At 42.7% G+C, this 22,917-nt stretch overlaps 1 protein-coding gene across 1 annotated transcript in view; it reads left to right on the forward strand.

Annotated features, from left to right (window-relative positions):
• Positions 1-22,293, forward strand: part of cnnm2b (cyclin and CBS domain divalent metal cation transport mediator 2b) — a gene marked incomplete at both ends in the record, with an annotated part of 48,110 nt that extends 25,817 nt beyond the window's left edge. The window contains 7 exons of the mRNA XM_080464755.1: positions 9,027-9,170; positions 11,643-11,780; positions 14,365-14,534; positions 17,584-17,677; positions 19,241-19,303; positions 21,414-21,592; positions 22,012-22,293. Coding sequence (XP_080320881.1) covers positions 9,027-9,170; positions 11,643-11,780; positions 14,365-14,534; positions 17,584-17,677; positions 19,241-19,303; positions 21,414-21,592; positions 22,012-22,293 — 1,070 coding nt within the window. The remainder of the gene's footprint in view (positions 1-9,026; positions 9,171-11,642; positions 11,781-14,364; positions 14,535-17,583; positions 17,678-19,240; positions 19,304-21,413; positions 21,593-22,011) is intronic.
• Positions 22,294-22,917: the final 624 nt, after the last annotated feature.

Genomic DNA, 22,917 nt, shown 5'->3' on the forward strand with positions numbered 1-22,917 from the left:
GTGCATGCGCAGTAGCAGGCTCTGTAGCCTCCGGGCAGTCTCCGCAGGAGGGATTTGCGACGTGAAAGAATCTTTCCATCTTGGGAGCCGGATTAAAAACTTTGTGGATACAGTGCATCCGCAAACTGGTGCCGTGAAAAGGGACCCCCCAAAAGTGAAGAAAGTTTTGCGGATACACTCTAATTCGTTGTCGTGTATCCGGTTCATCAGTCAGAAAGCATGAAACCCTCCACTCTGCAGAAACACCTCATTTTAGCCGTGACCCAATGATCAGGACCATAATTGAGGGTGGAGACTGAAAGGTAAATATAACAATGATGTTGCACAGTTCTTCCATAATTCAAGGATTCAGGAGGTGCTTCCGAATAGTCCCTCCTATCTCCTTACCTATCACGCTGTTGCGACAATCGGCCGGTGCTTCCACTAGGTGATGTAATAATAATATGACGGCGGCACAGGTTAGTGAGTCCGCCCTGGTGAAAAAAATCCTAAAATTGTCCGAAAATGGATTCCAAAAAGCGCATTTCTAACACTTTGCCCCGTGTGTCTAACCACTGATATAATGTCAATTATCACAAGGTTTGAAATGAAATCAAGGGAAAAGAGGCCACCAGGCTACGAGGAACAAAAGTGAAACTGCTGCCATGTGAATACATAACTAATCAAACTGAGAATAGGTTGCACAGAAAATTTACTTGACATCGCATAACATTCATAGTTGGGATCTGGATTTTAGATTATTTAAAGTTGTTCAAGGCAGATTATTGCTAACGTAACTTAACATGATCTGCTTTGCGTCATCATGAGTTTCCCTGAATGCTCGGATGTTGTCGCCACAAGGAACTGTGGGGCAGCGTGATCTCGTCTCCTTTCCTAAAGGATGCATCAGTGTTTCCTAGGCTAAAGGAGGTTCTAAAAGAAGCATTGAGCCTCCTTTCCTTAGCTTATATAAGAATTCAAATGTTTTTTATCATGGCCGCCACTTAAACACTTTCGGGGTTAAGGAAAAGTGGATAAGGAAGGAGATAGGAGGGACTATTTAGACACAAGCAGCGATTTTTTTATAGTGAAATCGTTACACGTTTTTACATGTCCCAATACAAAATTACTTTCCTGAGGCCCGGTCAGTGCCAAAAACATTAATTATAAAGAATAGAATAAAATAAAATAAAATAAAATAGAATAGAATAGAATAGAATAGAATAGAATAGAATAAAATAAAATAAAATAAAATAAAATAAAATAAAATAAAATTAAATTAAATTAAATTAAATTAAATTAAATTAAATTAAATTAAATTAAATTAAATTAAATTAAATTAAATTAAATTAAATGTGAAATAGGCACAATGTAAGACAATTGAAAACAATATATACAGTGTTTACATATTCAACAAATGGCACCGTTGGGAGCATGTATACAAAAAGCACCTCAAAATGTGTGGAAAATGTGCGAAGAGTGTGCTATGACGTTTGTTGACGATTCAGCGAACCATTTTTGCAAAATTCACAAAAAACTGAAAAAATTGCCAGTCAAAGTGGATGAGATTTTGGGGGAAATGAGAGCAAAAAGAATAACAAAATAGGGGGGAAATTCAGGAATTGTGTGATATGACTTTTTTTAATGATTCCGCAAACCGTTTCCGCAAAAATCACAAAAGACGATGGAAAATTTGCCAGTCAAAGCAGATTGGATTTTGGTGAAAAACACAAAATAATGGGGAAACTAGTCATCTGAAATGTTCTACTTCTTCACCTTATATTGAATTTGCTCTGTGTTGCACAGCTGACAGTCTTTCAAAGGGACTGGAGGGCACAAATGTGGCACTTAAATCGAAGCGATTTCCAATATTTTATTCATTTAGAAATGCGTAACACCTTAATATGTCAATAATGTTCAGATATTAGAAACCTAACTATGGTACAATCTGGAAAAGTGAAATAGAGCTGGTTTACCGATACATCTTATATGTGGAGAGAAATTATCAAACAAAAAGAAAAAAGCTTTTGTTAGTACAAGTTGCAGAGCTCCTCCGTTCAATGGGTCTTCAGAGACTTTTCCTTCTGTGTCAGCTAAATGTTTCAACTCCTGAAGAGCTGAGTATCAACAAAAACTAGGAATACTATGTATGTATGTATGTATGTATGTATGTATGTATGTATGTATGTATGTATGTATGTATGTATGTATGTATGTATGTATGTATGTACTGTATGTACTGTATGTATGTATGTATGTATGTATGTATGTATGTATGTATGTATGTATGTATGTATGTACTGTATGTATGTATGTATGTACTGTATGTACTGTATGTACTGTATGTATGTAGTGCATTAGTGCAGCTTCACAGCCTCTTTTTTCCAGTCTTTTTTTTTTTTTTTTAGGCTTTGTATTCATACACTGACTAAGAGAAATGAGAAATACATTAAATTAACAGTGGCGCATTGAAAAATATAAGAAAGAAAGTACCTCAATAAAATTTCCCTGTGACCGTTCCTTGCGTGAAGCGGGCTTTGTAGCTGAACGGAGGAAATGTTGATCTCAGCATTTTCTAATAATCTGACTACGGCTGTTTTGTTGTGCAGCTCATGCAGCCGCCGATTTACACAGCAGCTCGGAAACTCAACTGTTTTCTCTTTGACTTTAGTTGTAACTTAGGTGTGTGTGTGTGTGTGTGTGTGTGTGTGTGTGTGTGTGTGTGTGTGTGTGTGTGTGTGTGTGTGTGTGTGTGTGTGTGTGCTGCCATTTTCAAATTAAATTCCAAACAGTCTTGTTGGTATTTTAACTCCAAGATCTGCCTTTAATGGACAAAAGTGAAAGTGAATTGACCTCTGACCCTGTTGCGTGCAGCGTGCCTGTGTGCAGGACTACCCAGCATGCATTCAGCCTCAGCCCAGTCAGACAGCCCCAGATGTCAGGCAGCAGTGGTGGGTTATAGGACCCCAGACGACTGGTCCTCGCAAGGACACGCTCTCCCCGAGGCTCGCTGCCAAGTTTCAGGCTTCGGAGGGTGTGGAGGGTCAGTCTCCCCTCTCTACCTCCAGCCTCTCGCTCCAGCCACTCAGCTCCCTGCCCAACGGCGGCGAAGGAGCGGCAGGTAAACAAGCTGCCATTCTCTGGTCATATATTTATGGCCGACAGAAGCGCCTACTTGTTTTTCTCTCACTCTGTCTCTCTCTCTGTTGTTGTGTGGTATTTTGTCTTTGTGGGAAACTGGAAAGTATGCACTCAAGTTGTGGGACAGCGAGACAAACGGATCTGGAGTGGGGCTACCGTTTGAGTGTGTGTGTGTGTGTGTGTGTGTGTGTGTGTGTGTGTGTGCGTGTGTGTGTGTGTGTGTGTGTGTGTGTGTGTGTTTGAAATTAAGACATGTCCCCTCACTTTGAAGTAAAAAAAAAAAAGAATTATTGGCCCTACAAATGAAGGAAGGATGATAGTTACTTTAAGTTACACATACTCTTAAAAAAAACCTGTAGTTCATTATAAAGTAAAAAACAAAAACAATAACAAAACTTGTCCATCAGTCCATTCATCCACTGTCTCCAAACTGCCCCCTTTCATTCACCCTCAACTAATATCATTGCGACAAAATCCAGAGAAAATCCACAGAGAAATGGAGAGAACATGCAAACTCCACACTGCCCATTCAAACTTTCTTTTTGAGGAGCTCCAGAGAGAAAAACTTTTCACATCAGTAACCATCGATCTCTCCCTTCAAGTCTTTCCTGAGCTGATAAAGAACGGAGGTATTATCGGTGAAAAAGGTTTGAGCACTTGTAAAAGTGGAATTTGTAGTTGTGTACCATGAATGTGTAGTTGTGTACTGTGAGTTGTGTACCTGTAGAATTGTTTTCCCTCCACAAATGCGCCACACTTAGACATTCGCAAATTCTTAATTACAGGTGCACAAATCTTGTTTTTTCACGTCACAGATTAAAATACTGACACGCTCATATTTTCCCTCGAATTGTTGCAGTAGATTTGGTGAGAGACATATTTGTGCTCCTGTATCGACGGGAAGTTCTTCCCCACGAGTCACAGATTCTGTTTCCCTCAACGACAAATCACATTGCGGCTCTGCGCTGAGATATCTGGTGAAAAACTACCTGTGTGTTCAGTCAGTGGAGGAAAAGGTGGTGTTTATCTGAGATTGACAGATTTCACGGCCAATCAGGAGAGAGGATTCTTGTCCTCCAGCCAATCAGGAGAGGGCATTTTGTGTGCGTGTACATTTGTCACTAAATTTTGCAGAACGTTAAAGCGTTTCAACAACAGTGTGATGCTACTTAAAAAGTTGTAAGTGGACTTTTTCAGTGCATTTAAAGTTCCTCTACCAGAATCCACACGGGAAAAATTATAAAAAAATATTTAGGACTCAGTTTTAGTTTTTTTTTTTTTTTTTTGCTTCTTCTTTTTTTCCCTGTTTTTCCCAGTTTTAGTTGTTGATGTACATCTATTATACGTTGTCAAAACCATTCCGAATGAAATTCCTCATTACAAACACGTATTTCCAGCATATGAATTTCGCTGAACATCCCCGGGGTTTGTTGACATCTTGCGGTCACGGAAACTCACGAACCTTCCCGAGGAATTGTGTCACAAGATCCCATTTGTACACTCGATCTCGCGAGATCTCGACTTGCCACTGGAAAAAACGATCTAACCATCAGTTTCACAACATTTAAGACTTTTCTCGTGGCTTGATACGGTGGCCTGGAAGTGCAAAACACTACAAACCTCAGATAACACCACGCCATCTTTCATATCCCAGAAAGCCATGCAGCAGGTTTCCGATGATGACGTCAGTTAGAGTTTGTTTTGTAAACAGATCGACTTTGGTGTGATCGATTGAGGAGATGAGTGGCCATTTTTCTTCTCATGTAGTGGTTAATTCTCTGTGCAGAAGTGATACCTTTTATTGGAAGTGTATTTTAAAGATTCTTTCTGGTAGAGTAACTTTAACCGCTCCAGTGCGCAGAAGGCATTCTACATGATCGTTCACATTTACCGTTTGTCCCACAGTCACACTTCCATAGGAGTGGCTGCCTCGTAGCGTCGTCACACACCGCTGGGAGAAACGTAACATCAAGTTTCTGCCCCTGACGGTGGAGATCCAGAAATGGGAGATAAAACCACCAACGCTGGGATTGGGAGACGACTTGCTCGTCCTGCTGAGGACCTGTTTACACGACAACGTTTTCAAGTGAAAAGGCAAAACTTTTGCTCCCAAAGTGGAACTTTTCAAAAAAAAAGGCGCTTTCTCCTCGTAAACAGGTGAAAATGCATCTTTCTGTAAACGCTCGGCCTCCATTGCTGTAGAGATGGCAGACTCACTGCGACTGTGCACCATGACTCTCGTGAATATTTCTTCTGCACATGCTCAGTAGACTGACAGTAAGAACAATGTCTCCTAGAGAGTGTCATGACTCCCAGTCCACATTCTCCTTAACGTGGTAGTTTTATAGTTGACAGTCACCGTAATAACGATCCAACTTAGTCGTCCGTCCACTTGAATGTCTGTGTACTCGCATTGTTAATGTTTATATTGTTCTCTGCTGCATGTGTGTGTAGTTCCATTACTAAAACAAACATCAGGACCAATTGCAATCTATTCATGTGAGAAACGTAGTGGGCTTTAAAGGAGTTCTATTATCCAGCTTTTCAACACTTTCACTTGGTCTCGTTGGTCCAAAAATTCAAAGTTTATTGCCACAAATCCAGCTTTTCCTTGATTTTCAACAATTTGAATGTTGGATCATAGGAGCTGCATTCAGAATCTGCTGTGTCTGTGTGAGCTGGACTGGCTCCGCCCATTCAACCAGGAAGTCAACAGATCGACACGCTGTGCGAACCTTCGATTTAATCTATTTATTATTAATTGTTCAGACGTTTCACTGCACAATTCAAGCAAACCAGCCCACATGTCCTTCTTTGGAGTCATTGTTTAAGGAGTCAAAAGATCCTCTCAAAACCCATTCCCGGTAAAATATGAAGCCCTGCGATTCCCATATAAAACCTGCTGCATAATATAAAGGAAACATTGGCTGTATGATTTTCCTTTTGCGCTCAGTTCCATGGAATTTGGGAAATTTCGGTCTCCTTACATCGCAGCCCGTGGGACAGACTCTAGATAAACACTATTAAACTTTGCATAAACATACTTTTCTCTGTCATTTCTACTGAATACCTTCCTACTGGTTGGTTTCCTGTGTGGCTGTCATTCTTGTTTCATCATCATTGGCCGTATGGTATTGACGGGTGCTGTCTGATAGTTAATTAAGCCCTCTAAAGGAAGCTGGTTATTGTTTTTTAGATTCTGGTCCCACTGGTATTTCTACTACTTTAGTAGACGATGTAAACAGATGACATATTGTGTGTTTTTTTTAACGTATCACTGAGACATGAGCTTTCATACTTCCAATAATGAAGACGTGTGCTACACTGAGCGCTCTCTTGGGATTACCGCGGTGGGATTTTTGCCAGCTTAGAGCTCACAGTAATAAGAAATGTATCGTCGGAAAGAATGCCGTTGTTTGATGTGAACCGGGACTCAGACGACACTGGAAACCGAATATGCCAAACGTGTGAACACTTCCAGTGCCTTGAGGGGCGGGGTTTCAACCGAGGACCTTTTGTCTGCGTCTGAGTTGATCTCAAAACCATCAAATATACACAAACACGCTCTCGGTGTCGTTTCTTTGAATTTTTATTGGTATATTCGGTGTGTGTGCACATGCCTGCCTTAAAAGCAGGATTGATCGTGTTTCAGTGACCGAAGGTGAAAAGTTCGATCTCAGCATGTTGACTAACCTGTCGGCATGAATGTTTATATGAGGCTTCAAGATCGGATTGGTGGATACAGCCCGGAGGTGATATTAGCAACCGCGCCGTAAGCCAAAAAAATTATTTTAAATAAGACATATGGACAGTATGTATAATGCAATACGAAAACACAGAATAAATGCAATACAAAGTTAAAATATGAAATAATGGGATTAGAAATGAAGACGTTATATTAAAAACTATTTTTTACAAGGCAAATACAACAAACACCGTTTACAAGGAAGCGTTTTTAAGTTAAGAAAGACTAACATGTAATGTCGTGGGATTCTTAAAATTTGTTGACATAAAAAAAGGTGATGTACTTTACCATTTTCTGTCTCTAATCTGGGATTAACTGAAACACAGCTGATATGTGTAGACATACACTATCTACTTCAGCTCACTATAATGAGACTGGGGGGGCCTTTCTTTTATTGCTTCAATAGAAACAAAGGTAGATACGAGCTTTTTGAAAATGTCTTGTAGTTTGATATAATCCAACACACAGCAGATTACGTTTTGGCTGTAGAAACTCACATTTCCCAGCCTCTGTGTCTGACTGCGGCGGATGCCATTAGAGCGATGGAAGCAGGCATTGATCTGTTTCACTGTGCCGCACTGTGCTGCTGACAAATCCATTTGCCGCTCCCTCCCCGTGCAGCTCGCAGTAATTGCATGCTCAAGGACTTCTGAGGCCTGATTGCTTCATCCCACCGAGGCTCCGTTTGTGTTTGTCCTGGATAAACCCGGCCCGAAGATGCTGTTGACAGCTTAATAGAAACACAAAGACTCCTCTTTTCATACGAGCCTTGTAAACTGCCTGGACCCTTTGGATAAGTGGATTTGTGTGTTTACATTATTAATACGTCTCTCTGCTGGCCTTTAATGTGTAACCCGAGCGTGTTTCAGGAAAGCGTCGGATCTGGCCCAGGCGTTGGGTCTGTGTGTGTGTGTGTGTGTGTGTGTGTGTGTGTGTGTGTGTGTGTGTGTGTGTGTGTGTGTGTGTGTGTGTGTGTGTGTGTGTGTGTGTGTGTGTGTGTGTGTGTGTGTGTGTGTGTGTGTGTGTGTGTGTGTGTGTGTGCGCGCTCGCTGTGTGCTGTCATAGTGTTGTGAGGAAGCAGTGAGCTGCAGTGCAATAAAACGCTCTTGGTGCTCAGCCCAGAAGCCCTTTCAGCCGGTTGCCGGCCTGCGCCGGCGCAGGCCAACTTTAGCTGAAACAGCATGTGAGCCCCGGTGATGTACCTGCGCGTTCCCGTACTTCCCACGACACGCGTGCGTGCACACGCGCACGCCGACGTCCTCCATTATTTACGCCCAGGTGTATCTGCATGCAAACGGCCCATTCCGAGACAATCTGATCACGCAGCGGAGGTTCGCCCGGTCTGTTCCTTCGCTCGGTGAGAATATCGCCGGGGCGGAATGGAAACTTCATTTTGCAGGGGCTAATATTAGCCTGGGCCTCTGGAAAATTCCTTTTAAATGATCACAAGCTGAGAAAAGGCAAAGAATTTGTTTAGTGTTTTGCCTGACAGTCTTCTCTGCATACACGGCAATTCGTTTCTTTTTTTTTTTCAGATGGTACAGCACACAGGAGGGTCCTGGGAACACAGATGTGGAAGCAGAGAGGGCCAAAGGGGCTCATAGGCGGAAATTTAAGACTGTTTGACTCTCGTCTCCGTCTGTCTCTGTGGCTGGATGAGCTTTTGTTCTGGCAAAGGTCACACTCAAACAATGAAACTACCTGGTCCTGCACCCCTGGAGGCTTTCCTTACCTGCTCTCACCTGCGTGACTTCCAGTGCTGTGATGCTTCCTGCAGCTTTTGCCTTTATCATGATACATTAGGTATCATAATAAAACCAGACGCTGCAGTATTGTTCAGATCTGATATGTGTCATTCGTACCAAATCTGAGCAATACTGACTGAAATGCCCACGTGAGTCGCTGTTTTTGCTGTTTTACAGCAGGAATTTTCAGACTCTTGGGCTCAAACTTTGTTCATAAATGGTTTTTAACTAAAGCCTGTTTTCTTCTTTTAATTCAAATCCATTAAACTGTGTTTTTTTTTTTCTCAGAAATTAACAAACGTGTCCCCCTGACCTCCAGATTCCTCCTTCTGCTCCACCCACACACACTGTCACACATCGTCCTGTTATTTATCAGTTTGTAACCTGTGTGTGTGTGTGTGTGTGTGTTTTGCTAGGAAAGTCCCACCTGGCCATAGTTCAGAGGGTGAACAACGAGGGTGAGGGCGACCCGTTCTACGAGGTTCTGGGCATCGTGACCCTGGAGGACGTCATCGAAGAAATCATCAAGTCAGAGATCCTGGATGAGACCGACTTGTACAGTAAGTTCAGCTTTTTGACCCGTTTCATGAAAAAGGAGTCCGACTGACTGAGAACTATGACCCCGATGCAGCAACATGCAGCCGTCTCCCTCTTCGTTTCTACACATTGAAGTTTATTATTTAATAGGAAGAGCCTAAATTCGTGAATCCAGTTCTTTCATCTCGTATCCGAGTCGTTATCAAGCTGATGTTATTCAACGTGTCGACTGCAGAACGCTTCAAACGACCACGAAAAAAATAAACCAACATTAATCTGAGCAGGTTTCTGGAGCCTTGCAGCAAAAGAACAAAGAAAATATTCCATGAAAGTAAATGCTGTTCCTTCTTATTGCCTGGGGATTCCATTGTTTCAGGAAGAGTAGCACACGCATCAAACTATCCAGCTTTTAGCTGGTGAAGTGGTCTTATTATCACAGCCGTACTTTGATGGTTTATTTATGAAAAGCTGCAGAAACGGTGTGCCCTGAGGAGATCCCAAAAATTATGAATTACTTTTTCACCAGTTAGCGCTGACATCCAGATTACAGCGAATCTTTCTCAATTTAACTCCCGCAGAGAGCGACGCTCACGATGCGCTCAGCTCACAAGGTAATCCCATCACATCTCTTTGGATTTTACTGGACTCTGTTCGAGCAAAAGATCTTTCTGATAATCTGCCCCTCTCTAATAATTTAGAGCCAAACTTTTCACTTCACAGATTCAGATAAAAACAATTGATTAATTGCATTCTTTTAGGGAGGGAGGACGTATTTATTTCTGAATTAAAACAAGAAAATAAGTACGATTTTTGTTTGTCTTTTACAATGTTTCTGTTGCATTTCTCTTTAAAATCACATTTCAGAGCAAAACAAGATTTTTTTTACTGGAGAAATTGTCAAATATGTGCAAATACTTAGATATTCAAGAAGAATGGACAAAGAAAACACTGTAATGTCGCATTATTAACAATTAAGAAGGGCATTTGTCTATATAATAGTTTTCTAGAGATGAAAGATTTCTGTACTCGAGTGTTTCTTTTTGTGATTACTTTCGCTGACTACAATGAAACTCAAATACTCATACTTTTTAGTCCTTATATCGTTAAATCGGGCTCAATTTTACATCTATGAGGACGATTCAGTTTCGTTAAAAGAATCAAAAGCAGCTGATGGGAACATTTATCGAAAACGAAGCAACGAAATGGGATGAAGCAATAATGATTTAGCAACGTCTTTCCAACATGAGGGTTTAAAAAGTGCTTTATTGAAAACCTTATCAGGTTTATTGAAAAATAAAAAATACATTACTCATAATTGTTAATGATGAGGTGTTTAGTGTATCCACACTGGCAAGCATAGAATTACAATAACATTGGTTAGAATGTGTGTGTGTGTGTGTGTGTGTGTGTGTGTGTGTGTGTGTGTGTGTGTGTGTGTACCCACTTTCACACACTAATGGAGGCTACTGCCATACAAGGCGCTGTCAGTACATTGAGAACAATTTGGGGTTCAGTGTCTTGCTCTTCTGCTTCATATTGATATGAATACGTTTGTCCTCTCAAATTTGACACAATATTCCAAACTAAAGAGAAAACTAAGACAAAAACTGTATAAAGACGAGACTATATATAATTATCCCTGCTGACTAGAAGCATGAGACCTGATGGTGAGCTAAACACCTGAACAGGGGAGTCTTTAGCTTAATGAGTTTTCACAATGGAATCACTGTACGAAGCAAATACTGTAAAGTTTAGCTGCTGCAGCCTGGAAGGCTGAGAGGAAATACGAATAATCGGACCTGAGAGGACGAGATAAGATGAAGCGTGGATGAGTTCAGCGATATAAACGACCCAAGACAAGAGACAGACAGAAACACCACCGGATGAGAGGAGGCATTCGGAAGATGCACCAGACTTGTAATCCCTTTCAGTTATTTCCTCAGGAGGAGTCGCACAAGAACGACGTCAACAGTTTCATGTTGTTGTTTTGTGCCATTCAGATAGACCACCATAACGATATCTGTGTGTGTAAATACAAAACTCTTCCATAGCATTTTCCACTAACGCTGTATCTCAGTGAAGGCGGCTCAACTTTTTCCACGTTCTCCACCATAAGGAGGCAAAGTTTAATCTTCTATTAATTCTAATGAGAAAATGACGTAGTTCCGTGTTTGGTGCATCCCACTGAGTGGAGGTGCCTGCACCTGCATTAACGGTGCAGAGCTACGTGCAGTCCGCTGCACTAATACATATGGCTTCCAGTAACGCTAAGAATGCGGTGAGAATGTGGTAACACTGCAGCCCCCTATAGTTCTCCTTTAGTTCTGAGAAAGACGCCACAGCTACGTTTCAGGAAAAAGCAATAAGCTTTGGGTAACTCCAGTTTAGTCACCCTGTGACCCAGGATGACGGGCCCGCCGTCTGCGGAGCGTCGTGGGCCGAGCGTCGGTGAGGTCTGTGTCCTAACACTCCACTTTTCATTTCCCCCTCCTCAGCTGACAACAAGACGAAGAAGAAAATCACCCATCGGGAGAGGAAGCAAGACTTCTCGGCCTTCAAGCCCACTGACAATGAAATGAAGGTTAAAATATCACCTCAGCTTCTGCTGGCTACCCTGCGTTTCCTAGCAACAGGCAAGTGGGCTGCGTTGCTGCTTGACTTCCCCCAGTGTGCCCTCAGCCCCTCACTGTGTGTGTGTGTGTGTGTGTGTGTGTATGTGTGAGTGAGTGAATGTGTGTGTGTGTGTGTGTGTGTGTGTGTGTGTGTGTGTGTGTGTGTGTGTGTGTGTGTGTGTGTGTGGGTGTGTGTGAGCTGTTTGTGCGCACATGTGCCCACACGGGCTTTGAGTTTTGGGCAAGTGGGTAAAGAGGGAGGAGGAGGAGTGAGTGAGTATGTGTGTAGAATGAGTATCTGTTGTGTGTGTGTGTGTGTGTGAGTGTGTGTGTGTGTGTGTGTGTGTGTAGAGGTGGAAGGCCTCTTGGGAGTGCAGCGCGGGATGTCTGCAGACTGTGGGCAGATCCCCCCCCCCCACCCCCTGCCAAAAAAAAAAAAAAAAAAACCCGCCGGCGTTTATTTGCTTGCATGTCATGCACTGGAGGTTACATGTCGAGATCTTCGCTCACAGCTTTAAAAACACCACCCTGTTTGCTTACACTCGCTCCTCAATGACATCACGTCCAGCATTTTTGGCCTATGATCGCAGTTCTCACACAAGTCGACATACTTGTGTACTTACCAGTGTAAAATGTGAAATATTTCACCCGCTTTCCCTCGGGAAATGGATTTCGGAGCAGGCAGCGGGAGATCCAGGCACTACTACAGCGGCGCTCGCAGCAGCGCTCGACTACGCCTCATTGCAGTTGGATTTGCTTTAGAACTTTGACCGAGCAGCTAAGCGTTGATTAAGTTCCTCTAAAGGCTATTAGGGAGTTTAGTTCCTGGTGGTGGAGCCAGCAGCCAGCTGACACACATCAGCGCCGCTGAGTCCAGGGAGCTGATTGGTCCAGTGGCCGGCTGATGCAGACCACTCACAGCCGGGGACCCCGTGTTCAAACTCCATACGGAGGCCCGGCTTGTGCTGACATGCAGTGACGCTTTATGAAGCGACAAGCAGCTGCAGGAGAAGATCAGTATGTAGTATTTGACAAAATATAAACTTATCTTACTCACGTTGACGCCGCACAAAGGAAGCCTGTGTGGTTCCTGTGGAAGAACATGCAAACTCCTCAGAAAACCCAAACAGAGGCCCCGCTTCAAATGAAAACATTGTTTTTGCGTTTTCCTGAAAACGATGTAGTTTTCATGTTGAGCCACTCGTGGGCGATGTTGTTTGGTGTTGTAATGAAACCACACACACATGCACACAGAGAACAATACTACAAGTTATAGTCTTAGTATCACAGTCAAACCAGCTCTGTGAGTTAAAAAAAAAAAAAACTACAATTAAATTAATCATGTTAAAAGTACAAAATGGCTTAAAAGAGCTCAAACTTGTACACATGACTTAAACTTTTAACCTGCTAGGTCATCTGTAACTGATTTAAAAAAAAAAATCAAAAAAGATAAAAGTGATGCAGTTAAAGAAGTTAAAACAGTGAAAATAAATACAGTTTTAGTCAAGTTCTTGTATTCCGTACAGGTTTTATTCATGACTTCATTGAGACCTGTGAAAACGCATCATTTTGGCATTGAAGTTTCACACGTCCACAGCAATGTTTTTCCGATTATAAAGAAACAAACACTAAAAACGAAGTGGCATCTTGTGCCACTAGTGGGTGCTGTTGTTTGTTTTTGTAATGAAACCACACAGACATGCAGCAGAGAACAATACGCGATCAACAATAACAATGGGAGAACACAGATATTCCTGTGGACAGACGACCGATTCGGATTTGTTCTTACAGTGACTATAAATCTACCAAGTCCCAGGAGAACATGGACTGGGAGTCATGACACGACGGAGGAAACTTTGTTGTTACTGTCCATCTACTGAGCATGTGCAGAACTAGTTACTACGGCCGTTGTGCTCATGTGCAGTAGCAGCACGTCCGCTGTCAACGCAGCGTGAGTGTTTCCAGAAAACTGCATTTCCTTCCTTTTACACGGAGACAGCTTTTCAAAAGTTTTACATTTTTACTCGAAAATTAAGGAGAAAAACCCCCCAAACTCATGCAGTAGGCGAACTTTCATACAACTGATGCAGAATGGTTTCATTTATAGTATCCAGTAGGAGCAGCGGTGGGAAGAAGTAAAAGTTGTGCTCAGTCTGCTGGGATCTGCTCCAGTTTAGAAGAAGGATGAACAGACGAGTTTGCTTTTTCTCGCGGCGTCTGCTCAGCGGCTGATTTCAGCCGTGAACAGCAGCAGGGTGGCGTCTGCGGGATTCACTGCGTCAAACAGTTCACCTCGTGATGTGTTTTTAGTCCATTTTTTGGGGGGGGGGGGGGGGGGGGGGGGACAAACAAATGAAGACGTGTTAATGAGCCTCCCCTTCTCAATCACTGCACGTTATTTTACACCAAGTCATCGTTTTTGATCGAATGCCGCACTTTCTAAGATAATCTGGCTACAGTTTGGACCCACCGGTGGGCGACACTCACATGTAATCTATTCACAACGGGTCGTGGTCTTCACTGCATGAGATTTTGTTGATGAGCACTAAGAAAAAAACTCAGATCATTAACAGTGACGTTTCTCCTTCTCTCTCCGGGTCCTCAGAGGTGGAGCCCTTCGGTCTGGTGCAGATGTCAGAGAAGATCCTCCTGCGCCTGCTGAAGCACCCGAACGTCATCCAGGACCTGAAGTACGACGAGAAGAACAAGCGGGCAGCGGAGCACTACCTCTTCCACCGGAACAAGCCCGTGGATTATTTCATCCTCATTCTGCAGGTACGGAAAACAGGCGACCCACCTCGGTTCCTGCGCTGGAAAACGTACTTCACTAATCCCACGGAGACGAAGTGCAGGCGTCTGTTCCCACAGACGACACGCGTCCTTATAAAGTATGCGTGGTATGACTGCACCGCAGGGCAGTTTTGGGATTAAAACAATATCTAATGATATAGATAAACAGCTCCCGGCTAATAAGAATGACTTGAAAGATGTGAAAGTTCCAAGCAGCACAGCAGCGTACCACAGCAGTTACAGGAGCGACTTCACAAATCTGCTCCTTCGACGTAAACATGTAAGCAGTGCTTCACTTTACAGTAAATTAAACCTGAAGCAGTTATTTTTGAAACATAACTGCAGCATTACTATGGCAATGAGAAAATGGTTTGTCGGAGAGGACGTTATCGAGGCAGGAACATCACGTGAGCAACGTCACCAATACTGAAAATACCGGATCAATGGAAAAAGGTTAAACATGGGACAAGATTCTGAGAAGATTCAAGGGCAGAAACGCATCTGATTTGACATTTTTCGCCTTAAAAGATGGTTTCTAAATGTTACACAAAGTTCACAAAGTTTACTTTGTAAACCTGAATATTTTGACAGTTTATTTAATCCAGAGGAATCTCATTAAAAGGCATCACTTCATCAAAAAGCAATTCGCCGTGCCTGCAGACGAATGAGGTCTGACACTAAAGTCAATGCCAGTAATATCTGCTTTAATAGGAGCTTAAATTTAATTCTTATTAGGTCTATCGAACCATTTATAGGTTCATGTTGTAATAAGTCCCAAAAATGTTATGAAATCCACCTGGACAAGTGGTAATAAAAAGAGAAAAATCTAATGTCGCCTGTTTGGTCTGTTTGTGGCCTTTCAGCTGCCCCGCATCAGCCTGTGAGAAAAAGAATAATTAAAATGAAAATTAGTGCACATGATGCATGAAAAGCAAATGTTTCAATCATTAAACGACAAAAAGAATTCAGGCGTGAAGAAATGAATGAGGCTGAATGTAAAGTTTATGGCAATACGTGGAAATCAAGGCACGTATTTACGCGACAACATTTTCAAGTGAAAATGCAAAACTTTTCAGTGTGATTTGCTGTCCGTTTCCACGACAACGGTGCTCGGAGCCACTGGCAATAGAAAATGGCTCTCACAGTGGAATTTCTTTGTAAACACTCAGACTCCGTCTTTATGTAGATGGTGGAAACTGTTTACAGCCTATTGTTCTCTGCTGCGCGCGTGTGTGTGTGTGTGTGTGTGTGTGTGTGTGTGTGTGTGTGTGTGTGTGTGTGTGTGTGTGTGTGTGTGTGTGTGTGTCGTTTCATTACAAAAACCACCATCAGCACCCACTAGTGGACCAACATAAAAACTACATTGTTTTCAGCCTTTTCAAAACTGTAAACTTTCAAACTTATAAAGGACTTATAAACAGGGTCTGAAGAAAGATAAATAAAACTTGTATGGGAATACAAGAACTGGACTGATGCTATGTCTATTTTAACAGTTTTAGCTTCTTTAGCTGTTGGAGGATTTGTAACAGTCATGGCTTATTTATCAGTTTTAGCTTTTTGAAAATCAGCTTCGCTGAACTACTGGGTTAAACATGTTTGTTTTAGCTGTGTCAGCTATTCCGTGCGTTTAACAGGATTTAAAAAAAATTTTTTAAACTCATAGTTAAATCAGCTCTGTTGGCGGTGAAAGCAAAATTATGTCCACACTGAGTGACCGTTGCTTTTCATTGTTTGGGGACATTTATGGAGTGAAAGTAAAGCAAAGCGCAGGTTCACAAGCTCACCAAATCTGTCACTTAAAGCTACAAACTCCTCTTGAAAGAAAGACTGTCTGCGATGTGTACACCTCCAGAGACGTCTGATCTAAACCTAAAGCAGCGCGACTAAGAAAACGGTCCAGTGTGAATCAGTAGATGTCGTGTTTTCCTTTCTACCTCAGTCTTTTCAAACGATATATCCGTTTGAATCAGATGCAATGCTGCGTGAACTCAACGTCTCATTTCTGGAAAACACCATTTTTACTGGAATTAATTCAACTCAAAGCAACATTAATGTGCAATAAGCCTGACACTGTTAGAGAATTCAAGGAAAAACATAATTTTCCATGTCATTTAAACCATTTTTTGGGTTCTAGATGAAAACCTACATGATCTGATCAAATCAAGCCGACTTTGATTACCTGCAGGCAGAAAACTGAGCCGCTCTGTTTGGGATATTCAGCCAGTGCCGACGATGCTTTGTCCTGATTCGACCTTCATCCACTGACGGGATGTTTTACGGACGAGCGTTGCTTCCGTCCGTCCTCTCGGTCAGCGTGTGTGTTTTCACGCCCCGGATCAAATGAGGTCCTGCCTGGACAATCGTAGGGTCACTGCCCTTGAGTCCAGGCTTAGGAACAGATTGGGAGCTATTAATCAGAGATTTTCTGCAAGTAGTAAAAAGGAGAGGGAAAGAGGGAGGGCGGGCTGGATTTGTCGGCAAACTCACGGGCAGGACCAATAAATATATCTGAGCAGGAAAACAATCCAAAGATTTTGGATGGGGTGAACGCGGAACTGCAAAGTACAAAGCTGCAGCGGAAATCCTGGATGGAAAGACTGTAAGCGACACAATGAGGTACCACAGATCCACTGTGAATGTAAGAAAACGAGCCTGCTGTGGATATAACGCTTTACGTGTGGCTGCAGATGTAAAAAAAAAAAAATAAAATACAAAATTAAGAGGGACTACTGTACTAAAATACAGTACCTCTGAAAAAAAACGTAATTGTTTTGTTAGTTATTTTTTATTTTCAACCGTGTAATTAGGACCTCTCGTTAAAAAAACAAAACAAAACAGGAAAAACATCAATATAAAATATTTCAATATGTGTATTTACTGTATTTTGATGATTTATAACCTGCAATCATAGCAAATAAATCCAAAATAAGTCCGTACTGGAAATAACCGAAGAACTAAGAAATAAATGTGACTATTAGAACTTAGTTCTTAGTTTTTAAGTGTTTTTTTTTCTTCCTGTTTGTGACTGAAACAGGGGAAAGTGGAGGTGGAAGCAGGGAAAGAGGGGATGAAGTTTGAAGCGGGTCCGTTCTCGTTCTACGGGATGATGGCTCTGACGGCGTCGCCAGGTGAGATCTGCTGCTGCTTCTTCACTTCCCTTCCTTCAATCTTCCTCTGATTATCAGCAGTTGTTCATATTATCAGTCCAGTGTCAGAAAAGAAAAGAAAAGTTCTTACCTGGAAAGGGTTTCTGGACATTTCACTGTATTTTGCACCAGAAGGTTTAATCTAGAAATTGGCTTTATGTTGAGATTGTAGTCATTTCCGACCGGTTTTTTTTTTTGTGAAGTTATGGACATTTTCAAGAAAAACTTAAAAGTTTAAATGTAAAGGTTATTATGGCACTAATCTAATGAACTAAAATGAGTTTAAAGTACAAGCTGAATATTAAAAACTGCAGTAGAAGTTGATCTGTGCAGATCAAAAACCAGCTTCAATAAAAAGGCTTGAATCAAACCTGTTTGTAGGATTTCACTTGTTATTTTTAAAGCTACTTTCTCCAACTTTTTCGTAGTTTTGGATTTAAACATTTGTCAATATCAGACGTTTCTTGTTGTATTTAGACCTTTTTTTTTCGTTTTGTAGTTTTTTTGTGTCTGTAACTATGACTTCAATATGATGAAAGAAGAAAACAGTTTGTAAAATGTCAAAAGGCAGTTTGTGTTTTGGATTTCTTTGTAGGAGAACAGATATTTGTCGTAAAATCAGCGTGTTTAAACATTTATCTGGCGTTTTATTTAGTATCAAGCACTGAACTTATGGAGGTCGATCTGGATGAATCAGTGTTTCCATTAAGCTATAAAACCATATTTCTTACAGTCGGTAATCTAAAATTGAACTCTGATTTAATGTTTTCATCTTGTGCATCTTTAAAAACTTTTTTTTAAACTTTTTTAAATAAATTGAAGTAAATTATTTTCAGTTTCTTGTTAGTTTTCAGGCGCTCACTTTGTTTTTGCAGCTGTCAAATTATCATTTGAACATATATATTTTAAAGAAGCACTTCTTCTGTATTATTGTTGCTTATTGTGCGTTGTTGACTGTAGTTTGTTTGTGTGCTTCGTAAACAGAGTGATTTCCTAGAAAAGGATCGATTCTGTTGTATTATATTAAAATGTGTATCAACATTAAGTCAGAACACACAAACCTCCGTCCGAGTTTCAACTCTGACTTTTTCTGCTATAATCTGTTCCTACTCCTCCCAGATTCCTCTAAACATTCTTAATTGGTTTAGCCTCTGAAATATTGTTTCTAACTGTGAAAGACTCTCACAGCTCCGCAGTCCTCCTCGCAATCTGACATCCCGAACATGTGGAAGTGTCACATTGTGATCTGTTCATTCATAAACTACTAAACTACTCACAAGGGTTGAGACGCACGTGGGTGGTGGGACCTGAGAGACACCTACTGGTGAAACGGGGGAATTACCTCCCTGCAGTTTGTGACGTTAGGTTATAAATCAGAAGCTTTGTGTTTGTTTTTAGTTGCCGTTTGACTTGAAAACACTTTGATTCGGACTGACACTTTTTAAACAGAGTCCATCCAGTTTGAATGTGTGTGATAAAGTCTTTGTTTCTTAACTTTGAGTGACTTTTTCTCTCTTTTTTTTGCCCTTTTCTTTGTATCTTTAGTGCCTCTGTCGCTGTCTCGTACGTTTGCGGTCAGTAGGGCTGAATCATTAGCAGGATCTCCAGGTACAGTGGCTTTTTTCCTTTAATATATACATTTAGAAAATGAAGCTTTTTCAGATTTAGGAACATATATTCTTTGTTTTATTTTTTTTACCATGACCTGCATAGTCTACATTAGTACTTACTGTATGTGTGTTGTGTTGTGTTGTGTTGTGTTGCGTTGTGTTTTGTTGTGTTGTGTGAGTCAGAAACTGTTAGTAGGTGCATGTTTTACAGTGTGTGTGTGTCCCTTAATGCAACATATACTGTATGTGTGTGTGTGTGTGTGTGTGTGTGTGTGTGTGTGTGTGTGTGTGTGTGTGTGTGTGTGTGTGTGTGTGTGTGTGTGTGTGTGTGTGTGTGTGTGTGTGTGCGTGTGTATAAAACAAAGGAGAGAGGGAGAGATTCAAAGTGAGACTTAACGCCTTCACTCCTGAGCCATTCGTCAAGTGGCTGAATGGTTTCGGGAGACTGGAGGCCCCAGAGCGAGAACAGGCTCCGCCCCGCTCGCCCCTAACCTTTAACCCCCCCGACTACATAAACAAGACCTACAGCTACAGCCCCCTGCCGGACACCACTGAACGCACATACGAAGGCACGCACGTTTTCATGTGTTCTCTCTCTCTCTCACACACACACACACACACACACACACACACACACACACACACACACACACACACACACACACACACACACACACACACACACGCACACACACACACACACACACACACACTTATGGCACCAAAGTGGGCAAGGAAACAGCTGAAGAGCCGGACTGTTTGTTCAACAGTGTTTCCTGATCGATGTGTGTGTGTGTGTGTGTGTGTGTGTGTGTGTGTGTGTGTGTGTGTGTGTGTGTGTGTGTGTGTGTGTGTGTGTGTGTGTGTGTGTGTGAGTGTGTTGACCTGGCCCCTGCAGCCCCTAGAAAGTGGAGTACTAATCCACAAGGGTTCACATGCCAGGTCTTTGGCCCACTGTGCTCCGTCTACACACACACACACACACACACACACACACACACACACACACACACACACACACACACACACACACACACACACACACACACACACACACACACACACACACACACACACACACACACACACACACTTATTCCAACATGGGATTACATACATTCCAGTCAGTGTAGTAGCATTAGCGTCGGCCGAGCCGTTTCCACTTTGTTGTGTGTGATTTTCACCAGGCGTCTTTAAGAAGTGGAAAACATAATCTCGCTTTAATTAAAAATTAGCTTAAAAAAAAAACCAAACAACCACTGAACAGGTCGTCTAACGTCGTAGCCGGTGGAAGGACGCAGCATCAGTGGAGACCACCGACTCATGGCCCGCCATATGAAACTCCCCTCGATTGGAAGCTTTACGTACAAATGAGATTTCCACACATCACAGCAAGCATCCGCACCGACATCAAACGTCTGACGGGGAGAAATGTCGCCGTTGCAGAGGATCATGATTGCCGCTGACGCCGCAGTGATTTCAAGAAAACAATCCCAACCTGAACAACTCCGTACTGCAGCTATGAAAACATAATTTCTCCCTCAATATACTTATATACACAATAACATGAGTTATATTTCCTAATGATTTTCTCCCTAAATAACTGGATTGGATCGTTTAAAGCTCTCTTGTGTCTGCGTGTTCAATTATTTACCTTTTATTTTTTATATTTGTCTCATGAGAACTTTTATTTTATGTGTACTGTTTATAATATGTGTACTTTTATACACTTTCTCATTTGCATTGATGCACACGAGAGCAGCACCTGTAATGTCAGTATATTACACATATCATGAAGATTCTTGTCTTATTTTATCTTGAAAATCTTCTCCTATAGTTCCTGTATAACCACCTGGCTTGGTGGCCCACGGGCTTTATGTTTTTTGATATCCCTGATCTGACAAGACTCATATTTATCATAAATATCGTGAATAATAATTCTTATATTCTCTTAACTCACAAGGGTGAATTGAAGTATTTCTATGTGAGACACTGCACAGAGAAAAGGCCACATCTCTTCTTCAACACACACCCAATAATGACGCCATGTATTCTACACAGCACTAATCTTGTGTGTGTTTCACTCCTTGTCTTTCGCCTCCTCGCAGAGAATAAATCTCCCCCGCGGCCGTTTGGACTCAACCACTCGGACTCTCTGAACAGGGGTGACCGCATCGACGCCATCACCCCGACCCTGGGCAGCAGCAACAACCAGCTCAACTCCTTCCTGCACATCTACATGCCCGACTACTCCGTGAGAGCGTGCTCCGACCTGCAGTTCGTCAAGGTGAATGGGAGCACGAGACACAGACATAAAGCTGGACGTGTGTCTTTAGCGCTGAGTTGGCGGTTTGAAAAAGAGGAACTGCGGATCAATACATGTATTTTTGGTCTGGAGGCAAAAAATAGAGACAACAGTGAACATGCTGTCGAGCATCTCAGCGTCGCTGCAAACTTCAGCCTTAACAAAAGTTTCATTAAATCCAATCTATAGAATAAAGATAGAAATATTTGTGTATATTTTTAATTAGAGGTATTTTCTCAAGTCTTTTCAATATGATGAAAACTATTGTCAAGAAGTTTGCACGTTAAATTGAGATTTTTAGATTGTAGTTCACCGTTAGCACTGCTGGACTTGTGAGCGTGACGTTCACAGATCTACATCATAACCGACGCTAACGCGGCTCCGTCTTTGCCGTTTCCCAGGTAACGCGCCAACAGTACCAGAACGCAGTGATGGCGTCGCGGATGGACAAGACCCCTCAGTCCACAGACAGCGAGTTCACCAAGATCGAGCTCACGCTGACGGAGCTCCACGACGGCGTGGAGCCCCCCGCCATCGTCACCGGCGTGGCCGGCACCGCCAGCACCGCCCCCGCCGTGGCCGTGGCCGTGGCCAACGAGACTGCCCACCTGCTCAACCAGCAGCAGAACTGTGTGGGCCTGAGCCGGAGCAACCACAGCGCCCACAACGAGGGACCCATCTAGCCCCCGCCGAGCCCGGTGGAGACCCGGACCCTCCACCCTGTCTCGTGGACGCACACGGAGCGGCGGGCATAGATGGAGATGAGGGAACGTGGGGAAGCGGAGGTGGGTGGAGTGACGGTTCTGCTCCAACCAGTAGCCCCCAGTCAGTCAGTCAGTCAGTCAGTCAGTCAGTCAGTCAGTCAGTCAGTGAGACCCTTTCATGGAGGGGCAATGGGGAGGCGGGTGCTGCGTCGCCCTGACGACCCCCACCTGAACGCTGTCAGAATCCCTGCTGTATCAGCCCTCGCACAGGGGGGGGCGCTCTCGGACCGTCCGTACCTGAGACTGAGCTCCTGCTCTGGGACACTTTTCACTGAGGTGACTTGGACAGAGTGCACACACACACACACACACACACACACACACACACACACACACACACACACACACACACACACACACACACACACACACACACACACACACACACACACACACACACACACAAGAATAACTCCCCCACCGGTGCATCTTTCAGGGAGGCTCAGTTGACTGTTGACCCCCACCAGCAAAGGACTCAAACCCAAACTCACGGAGAGCGACGGTGACGTCAGAGACTGCACCAAAAACCGCTTGGAGAAAAAC

Source organism: Lipophrys pholis (assembly GCF_963383615.2).
Source record: "Lipophrys pholis genome assembly, chromosome: 5".
NCBI lineage: Eukaryota > Metazoa > Chordata > Actinopteri > Blenniiformes > Blenniidae > Lipophrys > Lipophrys pholis.